Source organism: Hoplias malabaricus, chromosome 3, assembly GCF_029633855.1.
Source record: "Hoplias malabaricus isolate fHopMal1 chromosome 3, fHopMal1.hap1, whole genome shotgun sequence".
NCBI lineage: Eukaryota > Metazoa > Chordata > Actinopteri > Characiformes > Erythrinidae > Hoplias > Hoplias malabaricus.
Window position 1 is genome coordinate 49377455 of NC_089802.1, and position 25475 is coordinate 49402929.

The 25475-nt window shown below is 38.9% G+C and overlaps 1 protein-coding gene across 1 annotated transcript in view; it reads right to left on the reverse strand.

The window, feature by feature from the left end:
• plxna1b (plexin A1b) overlaps positions 1–25475 on the reverse strand; it is a 172264-nt gene that overhangs the window by 69973 nt on the left and 76816 nt on the right. The window contains exons 4-7 of the mRNA XM_066662771.1: positions 17006–17143; positions 7098–7198; positions 4852–4975; positions 140–293 (exon numbers count right to left, since the gene is read on the reverse strand). Coding sequence (XP_066518868.1) covers positions 140–293; positions 4852–4975; positions 7098–7198; positions 17006–17143 — 517 coding nt within the window. The remainder of the gene's footprint in view (positions 1–139; positions 294–4851; positions 4976–7097; positions 7199–17005; positions 17144–25475) is intronic.

Sequence of the window (25475 nt, forward strand, 5' to 3'; positions counted from 1 at the left end):
TGATGAATGGACCAATAGAAACGCTTCAAAAATACTTGCACTAAAATCATCTTACACTGACTTTCATTGAAAGTTAAGAAGATTCCTCCTTCTCCTGTAAAGTTACTATTTTGGACACACACACACACTATACACCCACCTTGGTGACGAGTGATGGGGATGAGTTCTTTAGCAGTGGGAGAGAGGCAGTAGATGCGGGAACCCTGAATCCGAGCTTCAGTCTCTGTGAAGTCTTCAAAAGAGCAGTTCACTCCTGCAGACAGATCTGGAACGTTCCTCGCTTGAAGAACCAACTAGAGAACCAGTCAAACACAAACAAAAGAACAAAAAAGAGAACATCATTATCAGTGTGTTTCATTAACATTATGTTTAACCTCAGTTTATGTTTAACCTTTAATGTGTGAATGAAGAGCCTGTTTTTTTGGACAAGGAAAAATTTTAAAAGTTTGTGATTAACCCTTAAAAGTGAAGAGCTATTATATATTTTCCATAAATGTACTTTACAGCAGGTTCCAAGACCACCCACGAAAAACGAATTTCCGCGAAGTAGAGGAAAGATATTTTTTTATGTATTTAACGAGTATTTGGACTTTTAAAAACCTTCCTGTACTGTTAACAACCCACCCTTTGCATTAGACAGTCATTCTATAATGTTTTTCAGCTGGAACTACATGTGATATTCTACCAGTTTGTTTAATAGAGTCATTCCTAAGCTGTGATTTAGTGTAAGTAAATTTCTCTTGGATGTGGACATGAACAAGACATGAACTGTACGTAAGAAATACTTACGTTTTTCCTAGATTTTCCCTCAATATCCGCGATATAGTGGCCATAAGCCCCCTTGAAAAAACCCGCAAAGTAGCGAATCCGCAAAATATGAACCACAAAGTAGTGAGGGATTATTGTACATAAATAAATCATTTTCAATGCACCTGAAGGTTTAGAATATACATTTACATCAGATCAGTTACAAGCTGATGTTAAATCCCATCACACATCTACAGCTTCTGAAGGTTAAACAACAAGAACCACGAAGCAGGTATATTTTACGTAATGTCCTATACTAAAGCACCATTTGAATGCACATACATTTTTCACTAGATGTGGTAAGTTGTTTGGTTTTGAAAACAAAAAAACTTTTAGCAAAATCTTACAGAAAAAAGTGTTTTGTAATATATTATTATTTTTTTTAACTCAAATATCAGTCCTGGACAATTCCATTTTCAGCTTCAGGAGAGTGGGTGTAAGCACAAGCTTCATCTGAGGTATGTGAAGCCAAGCCACTGCTTCTTTTCAAACTGTTGCTAAAGAAATGCCACTGAAAGTTTAACACGAGTTTTAAGCTGACAGATGCTCAGGCTAGACGAGGCTTCGCTAGGGGGGCAAACTCAGTCTTCTGATGATAGAGCCAACACTTAGAGTGCTGCACCATTTGGGAGTGCCCAGTTTTGACACTTTAAAGCATTGGTGCTTATGTGCTAAATTGTGAATGGCCACAGCTGCTGTCATATTTAGTTTAATGCAGCTGTCATTGGGCCTCTACAAATAAGATAAAGTTTAGATGATTAACTGTGTCTTTGAAACTCACTCACTCATTATTTTGACAAGGAAAATTTATGAAATTTAGTCAAGAGGTATTTCACATTGAGCTTTGGTGAAGAGGACCTCGCTAGCATGAAGACTTATCAATAGCATTATTAAACAAGCTTTAAATTATTGATTTATCAATAATTGTCAAAAAAAAGCCTTGTCAGGTTGAGGGAGGACTCAACCTCAGCCTGCTGTTTTGTTTTTTGCTATGTATACTCCCCCCTGTCTCTCCACTTATGGTTTCCTTTGTTATTCCCATCACTTTTGTTTTCACCATCATCATAAATCCAACCATAAACTTAAAGTGCCCTCAACGGACTGAGCTTGGCTGAGGAGAGTCAAAATACAGGATCTAGACTATATCCAGCACTAGAAACAGCTTTAGTGATCTATTCTGGTTGCTAAAGTTCCAAACGACTGACAGAAATGCTGTTAATTAACTCGCCTAAGCAAGGTAAGTAAGGGCTGATAACAGACAGTTGCAGCTGTGCGGGGTAAAGCGGGGCTAATAATACAGCTGAACAGTGGGAGGTGTGAAAAACAAATGCGAATCTTCGGCCTTCACAACACATACAGCTGCCACAGCAGAGTGGCTTATTCAAAAGAAAAAAAAAAACTTGAGAGGAAGATTGAACTCATTGAGGATGAAACACTTAACAAGCACAACTCGGGTGGAGAGGATTCTGGAGGGAAAGAGGAGGGCATTTAATCAAAGGAGGCCTTCATCAGAGCTCAATTTCTACCCTTAAGGACATGGGGCACTCAAGGCTCTTTTTTTTTTTTTTAATTGGGAACAAAAGGAAGGCCAGTCGAATTAAATGTTTCATCTGTGAATCCCTAGTGTGGCTTCCATGTTGGAAATGAGCAGTGGGGTCACAGAATTTTGCAGAATTTGATTTTAGAAGAATGTTAGCAGTTTAAAGATGTGGGAAAATGTACTCATAAGGCAACTGCCTTCCATAACATGAAATAATATTTCTGAGAGGAGCATAATATAGGGGAGAGAGACTTTGCTTAATGCTGAGCTGGAGACGTGGTTCGGGTTAATAATTATACTACATTATTATTACTTTTTTCATGTCTGTACTTTGTTGATACACACACATATTATATATATAATACAAATCATGTAGATTCAATAACTCCAATGGCATGAAATTTGATCAACCCTGGGAAAGATTAATCATTCTAGCAAGAACTGCCTACAAGTTACATAACTCAGAACTCTGACTGGAAGACAGACCAATTCTTCCAAGTGACCAGGAGCACGGCTTGTTCCAGACTTTCAAAATCTTAATAAACTCAGGCTTAACATCTAAGCTAAAGTCAACAGGAACCTACACTGCCTTCCATACTGTCATGAATTTCAGAATGAACACAATATTAAGGAGGGTTTCTGACCTAGATTATCATTTTGAGGGCTGTAGGAGGGAAAGTTAAGATATAACAGTTTGTGTTATATTGCTGCACCCACTGATACACAATAACAATCAAAACTCTGTACAAAACTAATTTAATTTTGATCAAAGATTACAAGAAACAAGGCTTATTTATAGGATGTGTATGATGAAATACACTTAAATTACCAGGGTCATGAACTAATATGAAAAGGCCAATTTTGATTTCCAGCTATATTTAAGGGGTTCATTTTTTGGTCTTAAAACTAAAATAATGGCTTTGGAAAGATTAAGTAATTGATGGATGCTTTTTAGTGCATCTTCATCAAACCAATCAAGATAATTACAGTGTATTTTGACAGAGAACATCGCAGCTACGTGTTTAAAGCCCTGGAGAAATCTAAAGTAAGTGAAAAAATGTTTATGAGGGAAAACAGTGTAGCTGCAGTATCCCGGATTTCTTCACCAGTGACTCATAGTGGATGGCTTAACAGTTACATCATGGACAGAGACATGGACTTGACTTTAACTCTTGAGTCAGCTTCTCTAGACAAGACAAACACAAGCACCTGCTTTTGGTCTGTATTTTAAAAAACATGCACATGCAAGACCAACATTTTTAGCAATATATTGCCATTAGGCGTGAGCGATCTGGCCCTAAAATTATATCACGATATTTCAGGGTATTTTGGCGATAACGATATTCTTGGCGATATAAAAAACACTGAAAAAAAAAAACTTTTATTCATTTCAAGAATACACTATTTAAACAAAATCAATATTATACTAATATTAATTATAATAAATTAAATATATTTAATATATATGAATAGTATTATAAGTTTTATTTTACTACAAATGTAACAAACATTTATTACATTTAAAAGGTGTAATAAACATTTGCTTATTTTGTCAACTGTAACTGAGATTCTGATTTTGTGTAAAACAATAATGTAGCATATAAATCTAGCACACAACCAAAGTGCAGAAAATTGTGTGCACATATAAACAGCAAAAAGTAACGTTAAAACGTACAAGTCAAACAAGTAAACAAGTCAGAATATTACAATTATCACAATATTGATTTTCTTTATATCGCTTTAAAAATGATGACAATATTATCACGAAAGATACGATATGGCACAGCCCTAATTACCATTAATACTCGGTGGAGACCTCCAAAGTTAACTGATTTTTGTTGGGTTTGAGAGAAGTTAAGGTCCAAATCAAGAGTAAGAAAAATCAGCAAACATCCCTGGTTGAGGACAGTGGTGTCACATTTATATTACTGGTGCATAGCAGACATTCCCATGACTGCACACTATACAAGACCATCGCAACTAAGAGGTACATTGAAAGTGCTTGAGATCAGGAGAACATGGGTTTTCCAATATGAAATTAAATTGTAGAAACTAAACCGTATTTCATACATGAGTTTGAGGCGCACTTTCAAGTGTGCACATATTTTGCAAACGGGTTCAACCACAAGATTAAAACCACAGACAAGTGACTAGTGTCAAGATACTGTCACCATATCAGAAACACCCTACTAGACCTGTGCTCATGCTCTGACCAAAAGAATATAAGCATCACAGTTTGGCATATGTCAAAGTCAATAAGATCCTTACAATCTTCCATTTTCCCTACTTCCATCACATCAACTTCAAAAGCTGATGATTAATTTGCTGCTTAACATACCACACCTCTTGCCAGGTGTCTTTATAGTGAGATAAACAACATTACTCCATTTAACTCTCAGTAGTTTTAATCTTGTGGCTGATTGGTGTATATGAATTATGTGCTATACATTTCTGTGTAGTTTGGATCCCATAGGACGAAATATGTATATATCTGTCTCTCCCACCTGAACTTCAGACATGGTGACAGAGATGTTGTTGGGCTGAACAGAGAGCTGCACACACTGGTCATCTCTAGAGGCGAAACGTTGAGGCTCATCAGCTCGCTCACAACGATCCTTTCGGGAACAGCTACAGACAGACAGAGACAATTTCATCACACCAGGTGTCATATACAATCACAATTACAGCATGACTCATTCCACCAACACACCGCTTACTGCACTTGTTCTGTAGTCGAGTTACCGACACCTATTTATCCAGCGAATTACATGAACAGAAAAGTCCTCAAAAATTAAACATTAGACTTTAGTAACCGGGTTAAACACACACACTGCAGGACATAAATTACCTTCAATAAAACTTAGCATTTACTGTTGTTTTCAGTGATTAAATATGATAAATTAGATGTATAAAAAGGACTAAGCACTTTTATTCTATATGCTTCACTAATATCAGTCTGCTGAAAAATGTAAGTAATATGAGATTGAGAAAGTGTGTTAACATTTTATATGGAGTAAGTCAATAATTTAAACCAAAATACTTACTAAAGACATCTAAATCATTTATGAGGTAAAACACTAATTTAAATACATGATTTAATTTTATTTATTTAATTAATTTTATATAATCCATGCATCTAGACAGAGAAAAGATGATGAACGATAAGCACAACATAAATATCATGTATGCTATGAGTAAATGGTATGCAGTGTGCAACCAAACCCGGAAGGAAGATTACATTAGGTTTATTAAGTCTGTACTTGAAATAATAAGAAAGAGTAATTTTTTAACTGTCAATAACAATATAGCAGTCAATAGTATTTCTAAAGCAAGGCCATGAGCTTTGGGGCAAAGCATGACCTCATTTAAAACACTGTGTGTTCATGTACATGTAAGGATCAGCTCCCTTGAGTTGGCTGCTAATTTAAACAGTTAATATGAGTGCTAAAGGGGAAGGGCACACTGCGCTTTTACTGTACTTCTACTCAGAGAGAGAGAGAGAGCGAGAGAGAGAGAGAGAGAGAAACGGCTGCAACAGCACTAAGACTGTTATGCTAATCATCTCTTCTCCCTCGATAGCCTGGAGCTGTAAAAGCTAGCTTCTGCAGACTTGGCCTCACAGGCTGAGAGATGTTCAGCAGACAGCTTGTGAGGAAAAGTGGCTAGGCTGATATGAAGTGTGGTGACTATGCTAGCTGCTTTCAATTGCCATTTACATGCCCTCAATTAAAAATCATGCTAATGTTCGCCCTCCAAGCAAAATGGAAGAGGGGGGAATGGGAATGGAAGATAGGGGGGAAATGTTTTTAGTGTAGTTTGTGCAAATTTTAATTAACATTTCCATATTGCCTTTGTCTCATATCCTGAGGAAAATCCCTCCCAGCATTTCAAAATCACTCAGCCACAACTTTCCCCACTATTACTATTTTTTTTTTCTTTTTTGCTTTCGCAATGGTCATACACACTGAATTAAAGATGCTTTCACTCTCTCATTCACCTGTACACCCCTCCAGTCAGAATCAATCCTGCACTAAGTCAATCACCCACTGCACTGACTGTTAGCTGTGATTTGTATAAGGTGATGTGACAACGACAACAGTGTGATTTGCAGCTCCATAAGCCATGTGCTTCCTGTTCCCGCATGTGCGACCCTTCTCCTTTAAAGCGAGATGCTGAAGAAACACATCATTCAAAACATATGGCCGCTTTTGGCAGGAAAGCAGGAGACACGGCACACTGCTCTGATCAGGACTGCCTGATGTCGAACGCTTCCACAGCGTGAGTGTAAATCTCTGAGCTTCTGAGCAATTCCATAATTCTGCACTAAATGATTGAGTGCTTCATGTTTCAAGTTTAACCTAATTTTGAATGATTCACTGAATCAAATAATCTCTGATATCACCATGAATCCATTTGATAACAATTCTTCAATAGAATGATTAAAACAATACCATGAGGAACACATTTTTAAGTTATTCATTCATCATGACTTGATTCCATCTGACCTTGAAACATTCCAAAACTATTTTTCAAATAATACAAGACATAGAAATGTGAGAAAAACTGTTAACAGTCCTGGAATTTAAGCTAAAAAAACTGAATATGTAAAAACATGAACAACTACTGCATTGAATATCACTAATAGTGACTGATAATATATTAACAAATCAGTGTCACTGAATGGGTACCTTCAGATAACACATGTCAGATGTATTTATCTTATCTTACCACCTGCAGCGTATATACTCACATATTGAGCAGGACACACCAGCCGCAGTGAGGGTCTCGAGAGCCCAGGCACTCTGAACACGTTTTATACTGATCACAACTCTCTACTGGTACACGTTTCACCTAGATTGAGAGAAAGAGAGAGAACGAGAGAGAGAAAAATATTCCCATTATAATAATTTAAGTAAACACTATTCTGTAGACTCTTTTAATGTGCCCAAAGACATGGTAATTATCTGATGTAAGATGTAAGAGTAGCTTCAGGCACCACGTGGCTACTTCATTTGTCTGTGTGCCCGATGCATGTGGTGTTCCTGTGTGTGTGTGTGTGTGTGTGTGTGTGTGTGTGTGAGCGTGAGAGAGAGAGAGAGAGAGAGAGAGAGAGCACGTGTGTGTGTGTGAGAGAGAAAGATTTGACCCAGCTTTTCCTGACGTGCTGGGCCGTCAGAAAGTTGCCATGGCTAATATCATCTGACTTGACAGCCACCTGGAGAAGCCACTACTGGGCCCACTGTTGGGGATCAGAGTTCAGAGAGTGTATTACAATACTGCCGGGACAAAACCTTGTTTCTCCATTGTGATCTGTGCCAAATACATTGTGTAAAACCTTCAGGAGGAGTGGACCCAAAAAAAAAAAAAGGTACAAACTTATTTGTATTAGATAATTTCTACATTAACTTCCATTTACCATCAATAAGGTTTTAAACTCCTCTGGTAGAGTTACTATTGGAGACCTAAGGTTTCTGTCTGACACTGATGGTAAGAAGTTCATCAGATCAGAAAGAAAAAAATGCATTAAATACATATTGGACAGGCTATGCACAGTTAGCTAGCCCTCCATAAATCGTTCATCAGTGGTCAGGATCCCACCACTGTATACACTTTATTTGGGTGCTAGACACTCTCAGAACTGCTCTTTAGCACACGTGTAAAGGGGTCAAAAAATTATGCAGAGAACCCGATGAACTACAATCAGTAATTGTAGAGGTAGAAAGGTGCACCTGCATGGTAAATGTGCCTGATAAAATTGCATAAAATAGTTGCTGATACATTTAGTAAGTGTACATACTAAAGTGCTATTAATATGTATTAGGTGTAGCCACATTAAGGTGTACCTAATTAAATGGCCAGCCAGAAGGAAAATGAGCACAGGGACAGCACAGGAAAGAGTAAATGTGAACTAAACAAGAAGGTGCTGCAGGAACAGCTGAACGTTTCATAACTGATGGGTGAGTTGAGTGAAAAGGACAGTATTGCATTGCGTCTTGAGGCTAGTTTGAACACAGTGTGTACGGTGGGAAAGAGAATCCTTTTAATCTGCCTGTAAGAACACTAAACTCCATCCCCTCAGGACACACACACACAGCGTGAGAGAAACTGGGAGAGAGATGGGCTGGAGGAATGCCAGGAACTGGATGAGTGCAAAGACAGTTGAGTCAGAACGAGAGAAAACGCAGTGAGAGAGTGTGTGGAAAAAAGTGAGAGTGAATGAGTGACACAGAGTGAGAGAGATTGAGAGATAGAGGGAGAGAGAACAGATGGGTTCTCAGGAACAGAGAAGTTGGGTTGAAAAGTGATCAGGTGTGTATGTCTGTGTGTGAGAGCATGTGTGTTATCCTTAGGGAGCCCTTCCATAGTGTAGTGCTGTTTACAGAGACTATCTCACACACACACACACACACATACAGTCCCCTGCCAGCCCACTTGTGTGTGTGAACTGAATGGAACAAGACTATAAACTGATTAACAAGTTTTGGGTTTATAATAATATGATGGTCATTACTGTGCTGTACTACAAATTAATGCTAAAGGCCAATGAACTCCAAGGCTAATACCACCACTTTCTTTTTTTTTTAAATATTCAGCAAAATTAAATAATTTAGATTGAAATAGACACTCAAAGTGCTTTTCCACAAACAAGGAACTGGAAGAGTTCCAGCTCGTGAACTAAATTTGGAAACGTTCAGCACGTTTCCACCAATATAAACTGGTTCGGGAACCAGAAAAGTTCATTCCCAACTGGACCCAAAGAAGAGTAGGTTTTTAGCGCGAACCGTGACGTAGTCTGTGGGCGTCTCGAGGTTCTGTAACTCAAGAAAGAGCTCAGAGCTTCAAATACAGTGTCGTCGCGCATTGGAGCTGGACTGGGTAATTTACAATAGTTCATATAAATAAATAGTATGAAATAAAACAGGAACATGCTCCGGTTTTTTTGTTTGTTTCTGGTGCTGTTGGGCGTGATACCATGCGCGCTGGTCAGAGCTGCAGCACTTGGTTACGTTTTTCCGCTGTTTAGAAGCTCAGCAGGACGGCTCTGAACTCGGCAACATTTACACAGTATTATTTCTCACTCTGGTCTGACTCCACAGTAAACAAAGAATAAACAATGACCCTATCATGACTCTAACAGTTTATCTAAGGCTCTGGTGCTGTATTCAGCCACAGTGACGGCCCACACTGATGACGTATTCCTGGTTCCCCTCTAAATGTATAGAAGCGCGGGCTGGTTCACTGGAAAAACTAAGGTTCCAAGAATCAGGAACGGAACCGCTATAAGAAGAGTTTGTTCTGCATACCTCATTTGTCCCCTTTCACTCTATCTGTCAGTGGTCAGGTCCGTCATTGGACCACCAGAGAGCAGATACTATTAGGCTGGTGGATCATTCTCAGTGCTGCAGTGAAACCGATGTGGTGACTGTATGTTGGTGTGTGTTGCATTTGTACAAGTGGATCAGACACAGCAGTGCTACTGGAAAGAAGAGGACAATGTCATGGCTGACTGGAATGTCTTATGTTTTCTAGCTACATCCAGGTTTAGACAAAAATCTCAGGTCGGATTAAAGCTTTAAATACACATCCTCGCCGAAACACACGCTCATGCATACACACATTTTCAGGCTCGCACAAACCAGCATTCACTCAAACACTTGCTCACAGATTGACATCAGGAAATATAACCGAGTTTAATAATCTTCTGTTCTGTGAGTGGTAGAAATCAAGCCTGCAGTCATGACAGGAGCCAAATGAAGTCAAGCAAAATGACACACATCAAACATCGGCGGCTGATAATGAATCTGTCACCACACACATGCATGCACACACGCCCGCACACACACACACACACACACACATACTATAATTCCCACAGCTAAGAAAAAAGATTTTTCTTCTCCTTCAGGCTTTCATCTGTCACATCGGTGTCAAAACATCTTACAATCAAATTTCCTACAGAAATCAATTTGTGTCATCTATAGGAACACGATATGTCTGAAAGAGTCAAATGTAAGTCAAGCAACCCAAAGAAAGCAATTGTGTGTGTGTGTGTGTGTGTGTGTGTTTGTATATATATATATATATATATATAAGGAAGAGTGAGCTGGACTGTGTATAGGAATAACTATATTACTCATAAGCTAATAACTTAATAACCAGTATTATTTTCAGCATGTTGGTGACTAAAGGAAAGCTCTTAAGCCGGCTGGAGCTCAGAGCCAACGAATGGATAGGGGTCTTAAATTAGGCTGCTCATCTTTGTTTGGTTTGGTTGTGTATTAGGGGACCTGTCACTTTTCAGGTGTGTAGATGCTCTCTGGAGAGTGGAGGGAGGATATTATTCACGGCTGAGAAAAAAAAACAAACATGCACAAAAAACAATGCCTCTCTGTCCTGAATGAGTGCGGTCCTCTGAACTCTGCGCTATCTGCATGTCAGTGCTGTGTAGCTCCGGAGTGTCTGACCTTTTCGCTTCCTATCTTTAACGCTTTCACCAGCTGCCCAAGTAATGTTTGTCCACAGCGGAGAAGCTGACCCTACAGCGGCTCCAAACAGATCGCAGTAAAGTCTCTGACTGCTGTCCTCACCTATAAAAACATCACTGAGCACAGACCTACTGCCAGGACCTCAAGATTAAAAAAATTAATAAATCAGGCAATAAAGAAAGACAGATTTTAACCTTAAATATAGCTACATTTAGACACGCACAAACAAGTATGTGCACTGAGAGAGAAAGAGAAATGGAGAATAAGAGAGTGAGCGAAACAAAGACATGTAAGAGAGAGAGAGAGGAAAGAAAAACACACAGATGCACACATTAGAAGCTTGTTCCTAATTGATGCCAACTCAGAGGATCTATAAGATCAAGCAGTTGGACTATCTCTCCATCTGTGAGATGATGGAGAGATCACAGTGTTAATGTGCGATCGATATGCACACGGCTCTGATCAATAACCTAGCTGAAGATTACCCAAAAGGCTAAGAGTTTAAAGACTACACACACTTCCCTATGCTCTCTATCCGCAAATGTTCATCTTCAATCTCCTACCCCACGAAAACACACACTTGATAAAGCTCCTTACTCGAATTTTGTGCTTTGATTTAATTGGAAAAATTAATCGTCCTGCTCTCACGGCCATGATGACCGCACTACACACTCCTGCTGCTAATGAAGCTATAACCTGGTTTCTGCTGCTCTTAAAATATGTCACATCTCCAAGAGCATGCTGCAGATTCAGCAGACCTTGGACAAATAGCAGTGCGAAAGGAAGCATGGCTAATACCTTCAAGTAGGAAAATTATTGTTCAATGAATGCTAATTGATAATAGTTATAAGAGGTTCGTAAATTGCTCTCAAATATTACAAGAGCATCATTACGCCTCTTAGCTGCTCCATGGCATAGAAACCTTTAAATCAATTTTATCTGATCATTTTTCACTTGGAGTGTAAATTAATTTGTCTAAATTTAACACGCATGGTTAATTACAAGAAATGAAGTGATTAAAAAATGATGAGAATAATAATTTCCACCATGCTTACACTATTTGCTACCATCATAAAAAAATCAGTGTGTCTGAAGTAGCCAAATAACATGTTCAGTTACACCCAAAACCTCCATAAAAACCAGTGTAAATAGAACCGGATGCTCTAGAGCAGTTGCACATGAGCCTTGGATCACCATGCCCAATGCTAGACACCCAAACATTAGCTAGTGGGTTGTAAGAAGCAGACCATGTCCAAGTGTTCCTTGAAATCCATAATTAATCATTCAATATAATTATCTGACCTCACAGATGCTCTGGTGGCTTAATGTAATCAAATTTTCAAAGAGGTTTTATTAATATCCTTGAATATTGAAAAAAGAAAGCACTTGATAAGCAGGTGCCTACAAACCTTTGAACACATGTAACTCATTTAAATGCCATTATGTTACTAAATATCAATGCGCAATTACATAATTTTTTGTTGAATCACAGCAATCCATTAATAACTTCTTACAGTCAACCAGCTCAAAGCCCAGATGAGCTCATCTACAGCTCCCCTCGCCCTCCCCTCATTGTTTTGGCTGCAAATGCCAGTTAAACATTACCTAAACAAGAAAAACAGACCATGGAAAATCCGTGACCACTTCTCACAGGTAGGAGAGTAGCTCAGAAGCACAAATCCTATTACGTGCTTCATCTGACGAGACTCCCTTCTCCACATTATCATAATTGGGTGTTTTAAACCCTTCTATCGATAGCTGATATCTAATGTAATAAATTGAATCTCATGCACACTGTATCATTTGATTCGCATGGGTTTCAGAACTGCAAGACTCGGAGTGATTTGCAGTAATCTAATCGGCTCCGTCCCAAACCGGGCCCTGGAGCTCCAGGCGTGGGGGGCCCCAGTCTGAGCCAGACCGGCCCAGGGCAGTGCACTGTGGCTGGGCTGTGAGGAGACAGCCTATCAGCCTCTTTTTAATTAACTGCTGGAGAACAGGAGGCCAGTGCTAAATTACTCTGTCACTTCTCTAAATGGAGTTTTTGAGGAGCGAGCTGCTCCACGACTCCAAACGCTGGCATTTCCATTATACTCCCAATGAAAGAAAGGCAGGGGGAAAAAGAAGCAGATAAAGAGAAAACTGGGGAGAAATAAAGAAGAGGAGGAACAAAGTGAGTTTCTTTCTTTGTCTCATCCATCCAGAGCTTTCTTATTCTTGCAAGAGTAGTCCATCATTTTCTCTCCAAGAAAGAGAAAACAGGGAGCGTTTATAGAAGCTAATGTCTATTGATCTTCTGCTGTTTATCTACGCCACGAAAAGAATTCCAGAAGACTTTTTGGTCATTTTGAGGCGGGTATTAATATTAATTGCTCATTTTCTGTCTGTGGTAAAGAACAGTGGTGGGGGGAGGGAAAAGAGGAAGAAAGCTGTTAAATGGGTCAATACACAGAAATGACGTTAACAAGACCTCTGCACTGGCGTTCAGACCGCACATATGCTGTGTGTGGCTTGGTGTGCGCGCTTTTAATGGCCTCTGCATGGATATATCTACCATCTGGCTTTTCTGTCCTCCAGAGCTTACCAAGTCTGTTAAGATTAACATGACAATGACCATGTCTCCTGCTGAGAAAGACAATACTACAAGAGTGTGTGTGCATGTGTGGGTGGTTGTGTTTGTGTGTGTGTGTGCATACATGTGTGTAAGCCAAAGACAGTTAGTGTTTACATGTCTGCAAGCATGTTCATGATCAGCCATAAAAAGCGGCTAATATATCAAAGTGTGATTTGTGAGAGTCTGTGTTTGTGTGCGAGTGAGTGAGTGTATTCCATCAGGTTGTATCTTTGCACTGATAAGACTGGTAGTGTCCCATCATATCAGTGCTCAATCTCATTTAGAGTGCACTCTCCTTTCTCTGCTGTTCAGAGAGAAAATGCAACCAACCGCCCACGCCCACACACCTACAGCACTTTTCCAAAGTCAGAGTCCTCCCTCTTTTTATTTATTTAACCACAGGTGGTTATATCCATTCTTCCATCCTGTGAGAAAACAACTCAACACTGTGGGTCTGAAAGGACACACAGCTGTAAAGGAAAAAAATAACAATGTGACTGGCAATTAATTGATGAGCAGTGGTGTCTAACACTTTAACACTTGCAGACAGCAGAGTGACACTCAAAGATTTCAGTGTAGTCTGCTATAGATTGAGGAAGCAGTAGACAGTGCATAGTGTGTGTTTGTATGTGGTAAATACAAATGAAGTGTGTGTGTGAGCACACAATGACAGTGTATCAGGCCAACTATGCTAATGAGTTTGGCACAGCTCCAGTTTTTTTTTAATGTGTGTGAGTGATAGAGAGAGAGAGAGAGAGAGAGAGAGAGAAGAGAAAGAAGAGAGAGAAATGGGAGTGAAAATTTGTGAAAGATTTTGAATGTACTGAATCCTAGCCCCCCCCTCCCACAAAAAAATAAAAAAATCAGTCATGAAGCCCACTGATCACAAACTGTGTTAAACTACATAAGAGCAGTGGAGAAAAAAAATAATACAGTTTCCATCTATACTACCGATTATCACCTACTTATCACCTCATTAACATGTGAGCTGCACAGACTGAGCCCGAGTGTGAACAAACCCCTAAAATACAGGAGGATGTGATGGGTGTGATACACAACATCAAATTCAACATCCTACATCCATGTGTGTAGATGAGATTGGTGTGTGTGTGTGTGGGGGGGTGTTCTGGGCATCCATGTCATCTATACTGGCACGAGTGAGCCGTTTGTTTGCAGTGTGATCCCCTTTGATTGGAAGAGGAGAAAAATAGAGCAAAGGCCAACAGGGACGCAATGAATATTAATACTGTTCAATTAGCGAAGCACGCGGAGGGGGCGATAGAAGAAAAAACGAAAAATAGACAAGTGGGTGAGATCAGAATGAATGTGCAAATGTACACACAAAGGCAGGATTCTGAAACACAGTAGTCTGAGAAGCAAAGAAACTAATAAAAAAAGTCCTAGCGTGTTAGCATATGTGGGGTCTTCTAAGCCAGACTTCTGGCCATCATCCGAGAGTCTGCATTCTACAGCTTAGTGTGGCCAATAAATATCTAATTTAAAAGAATAATGCGGTTGGACTTATCTGCTAAACAAGCAACCACGGGCCAATGTTCATGTGAACTGTAGTGACAGGTGAATTTCAACAGACCTACAAAAGAGCTACATCAAAACCAAAACCCATAGGAAACAAACTGATATGGATACTGAATTTTAAAAAAAATTATCTGATGACGTAAATTTAACAAACATTTTTGATGCTGTGACTAGATTATGATGTAATTATATTGAAGTGTGCGCACAAACATACCCCATGTTTGTGCGCACACTTCAATATAATTACATCATAATCACAGTCCCCACAGTGTGTGTGCAAGTGATAGTACGTGGCCAGTTCATGAGAGGGTAAGTGTTTCCAACATTGAATTGTTTCTTTGCTTAAAACAAATGGTCATTAAATGCATGTCAGATGACACCTTAATGCTGTGGTTCAGGAAAGTGGTCCTCGGGGCCTCCTGGACAGTACATTTTTGCTCTGACCCAGTCAGTGACACTTAATGCTTTAACACCACTGTCATCTCGTCACTGAAGTTTTAAAACAGTATCCATTGAATGGATTAAAAGAACGGCCAAGATTATATTAAGATTTTGTTTGAATTTTCATACAAAGTACCAACAGTACCACTCAAATGTTTGGACACGCCCACTGAGGGAGGGTTTCCTTGGATTTGGGACATTTTCCCCATGTTGTGAACGTACAGTACCAGTCACAAGTTTGGACATCATCTCATTCAATGGTTTTCTTTGTTTATTATTTTCTACATTGGAAATGAATATGAATACAGAAGACATTAAAACTATGAAGGAACACACATGGAATTATGTAGTGAACAGAAAAGTGTTAAACAAATCAGAATATGTTTTATACTTTAGATTTTTCAAAGCAGCCATCTTTTGCTTTGATGACAGCTTTGCTCACTCTTGGCCTTCTCTCAAACAGCTTCACAAGGCGGTCACCTGGAATGGTTTTCAGTGAACAGATGTGGCCTCGTCATGAGTTAATTTGTAAATCTGCTCGCTTTCTTAATGTGTTTGAGACCATAACTTGTGTTGTACAGAGGTAGGGATGGGTACAAAGTTCTATACAGTGAATAGCCCTATTCCAATGACTAATGAGATGTGTCCAAACATTTGACTAGTTTTATATATATATATATATTTTTTTTTTTTTTTTTTTTTTTTTTTAAATAGAAGGCTCATTTTTGACAGCAACAACAGCCAAGTAGGATCCAAATAACCAACCACAGACCAAAGTTCATGTGAATTGTAGGCAGAGGTGAATTTTAACAGCTGGGAATATGTATCAGCATTATGACATTTCAACACCTGCTATTACATTAAATAACATCCAGGTTCTTCTGAGAACACTCTGGCTTTGTCAGCACTTTAGAACTCACATAGTGTGCTATCTGAAGATGGCTGGAGAAAACAAATTTGAAAGATCAGGATGAAACAATTAAAGAAGATGAACGAATGAATGCATGTACCCGTAAAGAAGATTAATAACTGATATTTTATTATTAGAATTTTTAGGACAGAGCAAAATACAAACCACCTGTGTGTTCCTGAAGACTGAAAGGGGTTACAAACACTGAGATTACAACAACACTGTGGGTCTGAAAGGACACATAGCTGTAAAGACAATTTGACTGGCAATTAATTGATGAGCAGTGGTGTCTAACACTAACACTTGCAGACAGCAGAGTGACACTCAAAGGTTTCAGTGTAGTCTGCTATAGATTGAGGAGGCAGAAGACGTTGCATAGTGTGTGTTTGGATGTGGTAAATAGAAATGATGTGTGTGTGTGTGTGTGTGTGTGTGTGTGACAGTTTATCAGGTCAACTATGCTAATGAGTTTGGCACAGCTTTTTTTTTTCTTTTAAATGTGTGTGAGTGATAGAGAGAAAGAGAACCCTTTTTTTTTTTTAATGTTAACCAGTTATCACTCTTTTACATTTGTTCTATAATAGATGATGGATGCTTACATTAATTTACAAAACAAATTATAAAAAACTAAATATATACAGCGTCCAGTGTTTTTGCATCAGTAAGCGTACCTGTTTCTCAGTCAGGGTGTAGATGAACTGCTGGTCAGGGCTAAAGAGCAGGTCTCTCAGAATGGGGCTGCCGTCTCCCACCACAACGTTCTCATAGAGCAGCGCCGGCCTGTGCAAACTCACTGAGTTAATCAGGATCTGAGGAGAGAAAGAGATAAAAACCTTTCAAACACCCTGAAACACAATAACAGAGCAGGCAAGGTACATTCACTCATCATCACTGTCTCTGGTTTTGGCGGTCACTGTAATATAACATTTGAAAAACTGATTATCTTTATTGTTTGAACTTTTCTAAATGAGAGAAAAGACGGAAATTGTGTTCAGATTATACAGAGAAATGAGATTGTTCAATGTTAAAGCGGTAATTTCCCACTTCTATACAAACCTGTACTTCCTCATCTCTTACAGTACCTTTAGGTAACCAATTTGCATATACAAGACTTACTTTCTTACAACAGCAATATCATGTAAAAAGAGTCTCTTGATTTACAAAAGAAAGCAATATACATAATATCCACTTTCATTATCTGACAATGAAAAATGTGACTGCCTTTAAGAAAAAACATAGGAACTGAACATGCTGCACAACTACTTTAGCTACGGCTACTGCCTTAGCAACATGGCACAATTACAGACTCCCTGCTATACAATATGCATCATGCTGTATAATAGTGCCTCACTTAAAAATACAAATACACTATAGCTACTATTCAACTTTTCCATAATATATTACACTCAGTGTAGCCAGACTGGACTAAATTATGGACTTGGTCAGTTTCCCCGACAGTGGATTTGTTATCTATGATAGTCAGAAACGCATATTGAGATACAATCTAGCATCATTTACCACAGTACCATTACATTTCATTGTGCTACTCATCCCATCTAGTGTTACTAAGCCGAAAAAACAGAATACCCTTGCTCTTTCTGAAGCCCTTGGCCATCCTGTACCCCCCCCCCCACCCCCTTCTCTGAAGAGCCAAACAAAAAAGGAGGAAAAGAAAGCCCACTACAACCCATCTCCATTGACTTGCTGAAATCCCTCATGTTTAGAATGTGAATCTTTGTGGCTGTCTCAGTGGTGTGTGTGTGTGTGTGTGTGTGTGTGTGTGTAAGAGGAGGATTAGCAACATTAGGCCCTAATTGAATCAAACAAAGCAGATAGACACTCAACTGTCAGACAGACAAGAGCGGCTCGATTATGGGCTCAGCATAGGAATCAATAAAGCTAGAGCAGACGCACGCACGCACACGCGCGCACAGCTTTCACTCATTTATAAATATGACGACTGTTCATTTTAAATCTGATCATGTGTTCTTTATCTCTCAATTGTATTAGTCTTAACTCTCTTGCATTTTTCTCTCTTTATCCCTCAATCCCTGCTTCTTAGAAATCACTGACTCTTCACTGTACTCAGTCATATGATGTCCTAAAAATGCAGCAACAAGGATGTAAGACCCTAATACAAAAACACACAGGAAATACATAGCAGACGGTCACAGAGCTCTAACCAAAACACTCCGTCTCCTTTTCTGGACTCACACAAACACACTAATTTCATCATCAATGGAATGTAGGAGATGTTACTGAAATCTCACTCAAGCAACGCCAAAAATATGCCATGACCTTTTCCTGCCTGTTAAGAAAGGTTACTAGGGGTCAATCAGTCAGAACAAAAGGTCAGTGGACGAAATCAGGCTGAACGTAATTGTACAAATTGATTTAAATAAGTGCAGAGAGTGCAGACACATCATCAGAGACGGAAGAAAAGTTTCTCAGACAATTAATGAAGAGGAGAGGAGGAACAAGAGAGAACGGCCTGGTCACAGATGAAATAGTGGCTAAAAATAATGATTAACCACAACTATTAGTAATAAATTACACTGACCAGCCATAACATTAAAACCACCTGCTTAATACTGTGTAGGTCCCCCTCTCTCAGCCAAAACAGCCCTGACCCTTTGAGGCCTGGGCTTCATGAAACCTCAGAAGGTATCCTGTGGTATCTGGCACCAAGACATTGGCAGCAAGTCCTGTATACTGTGAATGGAGGCCTCCATGAATCAGATTTGTCCAGTAGATCTCAAAAATGCTCTGGCAGACTGAGAGCTGGGGAATCTGGAAGTCAATCAACACCTTGAAAACAGTCATATTCATTGAATCACTCCTGAAATTTTTTTGCAGTGTGGGAGCATGCATTATGCTGCTGAAAGAGGCCAGTGCCATAAGAGGATGTCTTAAATGGTTTGTGGCTTTATAGCCTCATGCATCGAATGCTGCAATGCACTCTGTGTTCTGACACCTTTTTATTAGATGCAGCGTGAACATTTGCAGTTACAGTAGTGTTTTGTTGAGGTTTGGAACAGCCTTCACTCCCCACATGACCCTTATGATGGATCACCTGTTAAGTGACAATAACAGTCTTGCTTTTGTTTGTTTGTTTTGGACAGTTATTTGTGAAAAGCAAAATTAAAAATATATGTTTAATTAGCTTTATTACAAACATATTATACGCTAAATTAAAGCATATACATTTGATCCTAAATCCAATTACTTTGAAACTGCAATACAAACTGAACTGCTGTCAGTTGATCTTTACACACTGCCACACTTTATAAAGACATTTACTGGTATAGATCAGTGTGTTAAAGGTTTCATATTTTGCATTTAATGTTAGTAAGTATGATGTTCTGCCTGTACTCTATAAGTCCTGTGTAATCAGGAGAGGCCAGAAACAGGTGATTTATTCTATTCCATTCCATGAAAGTACAGTGATCCGAGTACACTACCTGTAGGGGGCAGTAAGCTCAGTGTAAGTCTACTGCCAGGCTGTTTATTCTGAACAGTGTGTGATACATACCTGTGTTGGTACAGTACAGAAAGGACACCAGCATATTAAAAACATCCATCACTCTTATAGCTTTTAATAAACAGGCACGGAAAACTCTGCTATTGAGCTAGCTCTGTCTGTACTTCTCCATTCATCAGAATACATTCTCTTACCATCACTCTGTGTGTATGTGTGTGTATATATAAGTAATTACACGCTCTGGCTGATAGTAAGTGGGCATGGCTTCTGTTGATGTGGCAGAGTGATGCTATGTTTCATTTCACAAACAGCCAGAAATCAATCACGCTAACACAGCTAGAGCACGGAATGCCCGAATCAGCGCGAGAGAGAGAGAGAGAGAGAGAGAGAGATAAACTATAATAAACATATAAACAAAATTCTTAAGAGAGGTGGCATATTAGTATTGACTCTGAAATGTTGGTGTTGATAGAGTTTTTCATGTACATACCTGGCAAAGTCAATACAAACGCAAAATGTATTTACAAAGGTTCTATGTGAGTTTATACTCTGGGATTGTTGTTCCAGACAAATTAGTTTAGCATCATTCTGATATTCTGGAAAAAATTAAAGAAAAAAATAATAAAAATACACCAAATACCTACTTTAATTAAAAATTAATAGAATTATTTTTAAGTATACAAACAAAAACACTTTCAGGTTGGTATTGGTCAGTAATCACTGCTTTAAAATGAATTCTGAGTAATGCAAACACACACACACACCCTGACTCCTCAAATTGGAGTGTTTTCTTCCCATACAAACCTCAGATAAACCAACTCAGCAAAACCCACACTCCTGCTCACTTTTCTCCTTACGTCACAGTCTCAGAGGCCTCACTGACCATTTCCTGTCCTACAGTTCACACCAAACTGTGCACCCCCCCCCCCCCCCACACACGCACACACCATCTGCACCTAACTCCCCACACACACAGCCTTATCAACACAGGAAAACACAAACAGTGTTAGCACAGACAATGTACTCCAATACACCAAGGGTGACAGTCTACACAAACAAAGTCCACCTCTCAGGCCCATACACACACACACACACACACACACATATTGCCACGAGAGAAAGCAAAACAAAACAAACACAGGAAGTGTGTGTGTTAGACACACTCTGAGTGTGGCTGATATGGAAAGAGAGCAGATCTTTAATCTGTAATCACCAAAGAACTGATAAGCTTTCCTTAGGGAGTGCTAGCTGATTACAGAGCCACTGATGCCTCAAATTACTGCTCAAGGAATCCAGACATAATTAAACAGTGACAGATTTCATATCCTCCTTTACTTTTCCCCAGATATTACTCTGGAGTGGAATCACGACCTACCATCCGGTTAATGTACCTGCATGAAATACACACAGCTTTTTCAGAGATAGCTGAGGATGCACAAAAGGTATGTAAATAACATAGTGACCTGGAAATTTCAAATGAGCAAATACTATTTATCAGCATCGGGCCGAAGTGGAGATCTGACCAATGCTTTGATATTTTTTTGTGTATATGTTTTACCTTGGAAGAGCCAACCGCTCAAGTGATGCTGAAATACCATTTTTAATTCACACAAATACTAATAAATAATGTATACTTTTTTGTATTTTTGTGTTAATAACAGTATTTCAGCTTCACGTAATTAGACTAAGTAAATAAAAGTTTCTATTTTTTACAGTAGTATGTCTTTACTGCAAGGGGCTCTGTAGATGAAAACTGCTCTGCTCTGCTGTTTATTTAGCTCTTAATTATGGCAGAGAAACAACCACGTGGCAAGGAGACCCATGCAGCGTGGTGGAATGCAGCAAGAAAAAAGAGCTAGTGGACATTATACTCTGGTACAAAAGGTGTCACGAGGAGTGCTCTGCAACACAGTACAGAGTATCATCATCACCCACACTTAAGGTGGAGTGCAAAGGCAGAAATTATTTCAATTACTTTTTTTTTTTTTTAGAAATTTAGAATTTTATAGAAGTTTAGAAATATATTATGGTTGTTATAATTAGGGCTGTTAATGAAGCAAAAGTTCTCAGGGTGTAGTTATTTAAATAAATGCCTAGAGCTCACATAGATAGCTGTGTCCATCTTAGACTGCCTTTGATTTTGCACAGCACTCTACAAAGAAAATATCAGATATAAACACTGGCTCTGTATCTCCGAATCAGTGCATCCTTTTTGAAAGCCATTATAGTGCATTATAGATCCAGACCAAGTCTCAACACAATACAAGAAAGAAACCAAAACAATGCTGGCTCCTGAGTACTGTCATTCTGACCCATAATTACACACACAAACACAATATTCTCTGGCAACTGCAAACCCACAGCCCAAAATCTACCAAGACCTACACAGCAGCAAACCCAGCATATGAGAGAGAGAGAGAGAGAGAGAGAGAGAGAGAGAGAGAGAGAGAGAGAGAGAGACTGACTGTGTGTGTGTGTGTATGTAAAAATAGGCAGACAAGTCAGAGAGACATGCAGCATTTTTGGGCTCTTTCCAGACAAACAACAATAAAATATTTGACCAGTCATAACACTGACTAAACACAGCTTGCATTTTGTGCATAGTGCAATTACAGCTACCCTTTGAAATGGAACACCAACTACTTCACAGATACACATACTCACGCACATACACAACTAATCCATCAATTGTGAGAATTGCAAGGGTTCACTTTATTTGGCCCCTAGTGGAAATGTGATCTGAAGAGTCTGTGTAACACCAGCTGTCCCACCAGTCTCCAAAAGCTACGAGAGATGCCTCCCCCTGTGCTTTTCACTCTCTTCATTTCTCTTGCCCCTGTGGCTACTAGTCTGCACAATATGGGCAGAAAATATGATACTTGACCAAGCTGCTGGATATATCACAATGACAATAAGAGAAGTGATACCATGATTTAAATAAACTACTGAACAGATGGTTCATAGGAACAGACATTCTCTAGATAGGATACTAAACTTAAAAATGTATTTTAAAACATATATTCCTTAAAAACCAATAAACGTTTATTTAAATGTTATTAAAAGCTTCTAAAGGTCATGCAGGTTTTTTATGATTGTAGCCACTATAGCTTCCAAATGTTCTACACTAACCATTTCATGACTTTTTACGCACTAATAGCTCAGCACTCAGTAGTCTTGGAGCAGTGTGTGTGTGCGCATTTTGAAACTGCCCATTTGGCCAAACAGCCAAGTTATTCTCTCTTTAATAGTGAGGGCTAGCACAGTGAAGCACTACATTCCTGCAATTCTAACACTTCAGCACTGTGCATGTGAGGTCATTTCAATCTGACCTTGCAGCCTTTAACAATATTTAAATTTATTGTTGAAATGCATAACGCATTAATGAAAAAAATTCTAATTCACATGCAACCATAGTTCTTACATTAGTTAGGCCATGGGAGAATCTCCACTCAATACAAAACTTATTACATTTGAGAATTGCTTCAATGAATACCATCATTCTGACTTAACCCCAGAGAAACTGACCTTATGCTATGCGCTCCAACAGAAGAGACTGTGTGTAAATGGATATGAACACTAATGGTGACCCCCTGGGGGCCCAGCCGAAAGGTCTCCACAGAGAAAATAACAGCATGGAATACACTAACAATCTTCAGGAGAGCAAGAAATGTGTGTGTGTGTGTGTGTGTGTGTGTGAGAGATGTTAAATTGTTGTTGGATTGCAGTGAAATACTTAGCCACACCCAGAAGCCAACACCATGCTGACCTTGCTGTATAAATAGCTTAAAAAATGTATTCCTGCTGTCCCTGCTCCATAGATGGGTAATATTGACTTATTTGTGGTGTTTCAGATCACTTAAGGTGGAAACATTTTCAAATTTTGCAGAAGGCTGAAAGTAAAAAGACCCAAAAAAAAAAAAAAACCCCGAAACTAAACAACTCAAGTTACAAATAAATGTCTTCAATCAGTGAATAAAACTTACAGACAAGTTCAGTTTTAAACACATACAGAGTTGTTTTGTTCCCCCTCAAATGTTCCAAATGTTCCACCTTAAAAGACTGAGAGCTTCTGAACATAAACAAACCAGATAAAACTGCAGTTCTTCACAATTATTGAAATACCCACAAAATAAAAAATGATCCCAGACAACTCAGAAAACTGAGTGAAAAAGTTTAATATACCAAAAAAAGGGTTTCAGTCATTTCATTTCTCCATATATAGGCCTTGACTGTATGACTCTTAATCCATGTTCACCTATTACTTTATAGCATTACCTAAAAACGTAAAGAAATTATGTTTGCATAATTTAATAAGGCACCATTGGCAAGTCACTTGTGCTTTGCAGTTGCTACATGTAACATGTTATACAAATTTAAACTGCTGTTCTCTCTGGTTTGTTTATATTCAGAAGCTCTGCATCTCCATTGGAACTGGTATGTCTGAGAGGGAAAAAAAACATTTGTAAATAGCTGAAGTTTAACTTGTCTGAAAATTTTATTCAGTGTTGGAAATTACCTCATAAACTCAGAAACTTGCAAACTAGAGCTGTTGAAACTAGATTTTTCCACCTTGAGTAACCTGAAACAGCAAAAATAATTCGGTATTACCCACCTATGGAGCAGGAATAAAGCCTAGATAATCGGACGAGACACATTCCCCTTTTTTTATCCATTAATTGAGACTTGGGCTTCGTAAACACATTAGAACAGTTTCCATTTAAGGATTTGAAAAGTGATGCCTCAGTTAAATTAGCATCCATGCACATGCCTAGCTGATGATATATTCATTCCATTTCATTTTCATAGAAAAATCTGAATGTTTAAAATTAATTATTCTGAATTTATTTTTTTACGCAAAAGGACCAAATTATCAAAGCTGCAGTCAAATTACTGAAACATTCACCATTTAAATTGAAGTTAAACTAATCTCATTTAAGTTTTTGTAGTTAACTTATTTGGTTCATGTTTTTTTCTTTTTTAAATTCAACAAAATCTGCTATTCGTTTTTGGTTCTCATCCAGTTTCTAATCCTTGCACACATTCCACATGCCTCTCTCACATTCCCTTTCACTAGAATAGGCCCCAAACACATACACAGACAGACACACACACACACCTCTAACAAAGCCCTCTATACTTGTCCGGCAGTTCATTGGGACTCCCCAAAGACAAACACTGGCCAAAGCCCCTCCAAACACAGTCAGCAGTGTGTGAGCAGCAGGCCAGAGGTGAAGAGTGAAACTGGGACCAAATCTACAGGCAGCCTGAGGAGCCAAAAGAGAGTGAGAGAGTGAGAAAGAACAAGAGAGATGGACGAAGCTGGCTGGGTAGAAAAATTATTTGAAAAATAATAATACATGGATTGGAGGAAAGAAGACAGGTATGCGCTCCCTCCTCAGTCTTCAAAACCTGAAGAAAGTGTTTTAAAGACTGAATAGCAAAACCCCAACAAAATACTCAGTGCCAGTATATTATCACATACGCTACAAAGCCATACAGCTCTCATGCATATATAGTTGGCTACTTTACACTTCAGAGCATGCCATCATGATCCAAGACTGCCGAAGCAGACAGACATGAAGTGTTGTCAGAATTATGTTACAATCAGGCTCACCTATCCCAACATCTCCATAACACCCCACACTGTCAACCAGGTTACA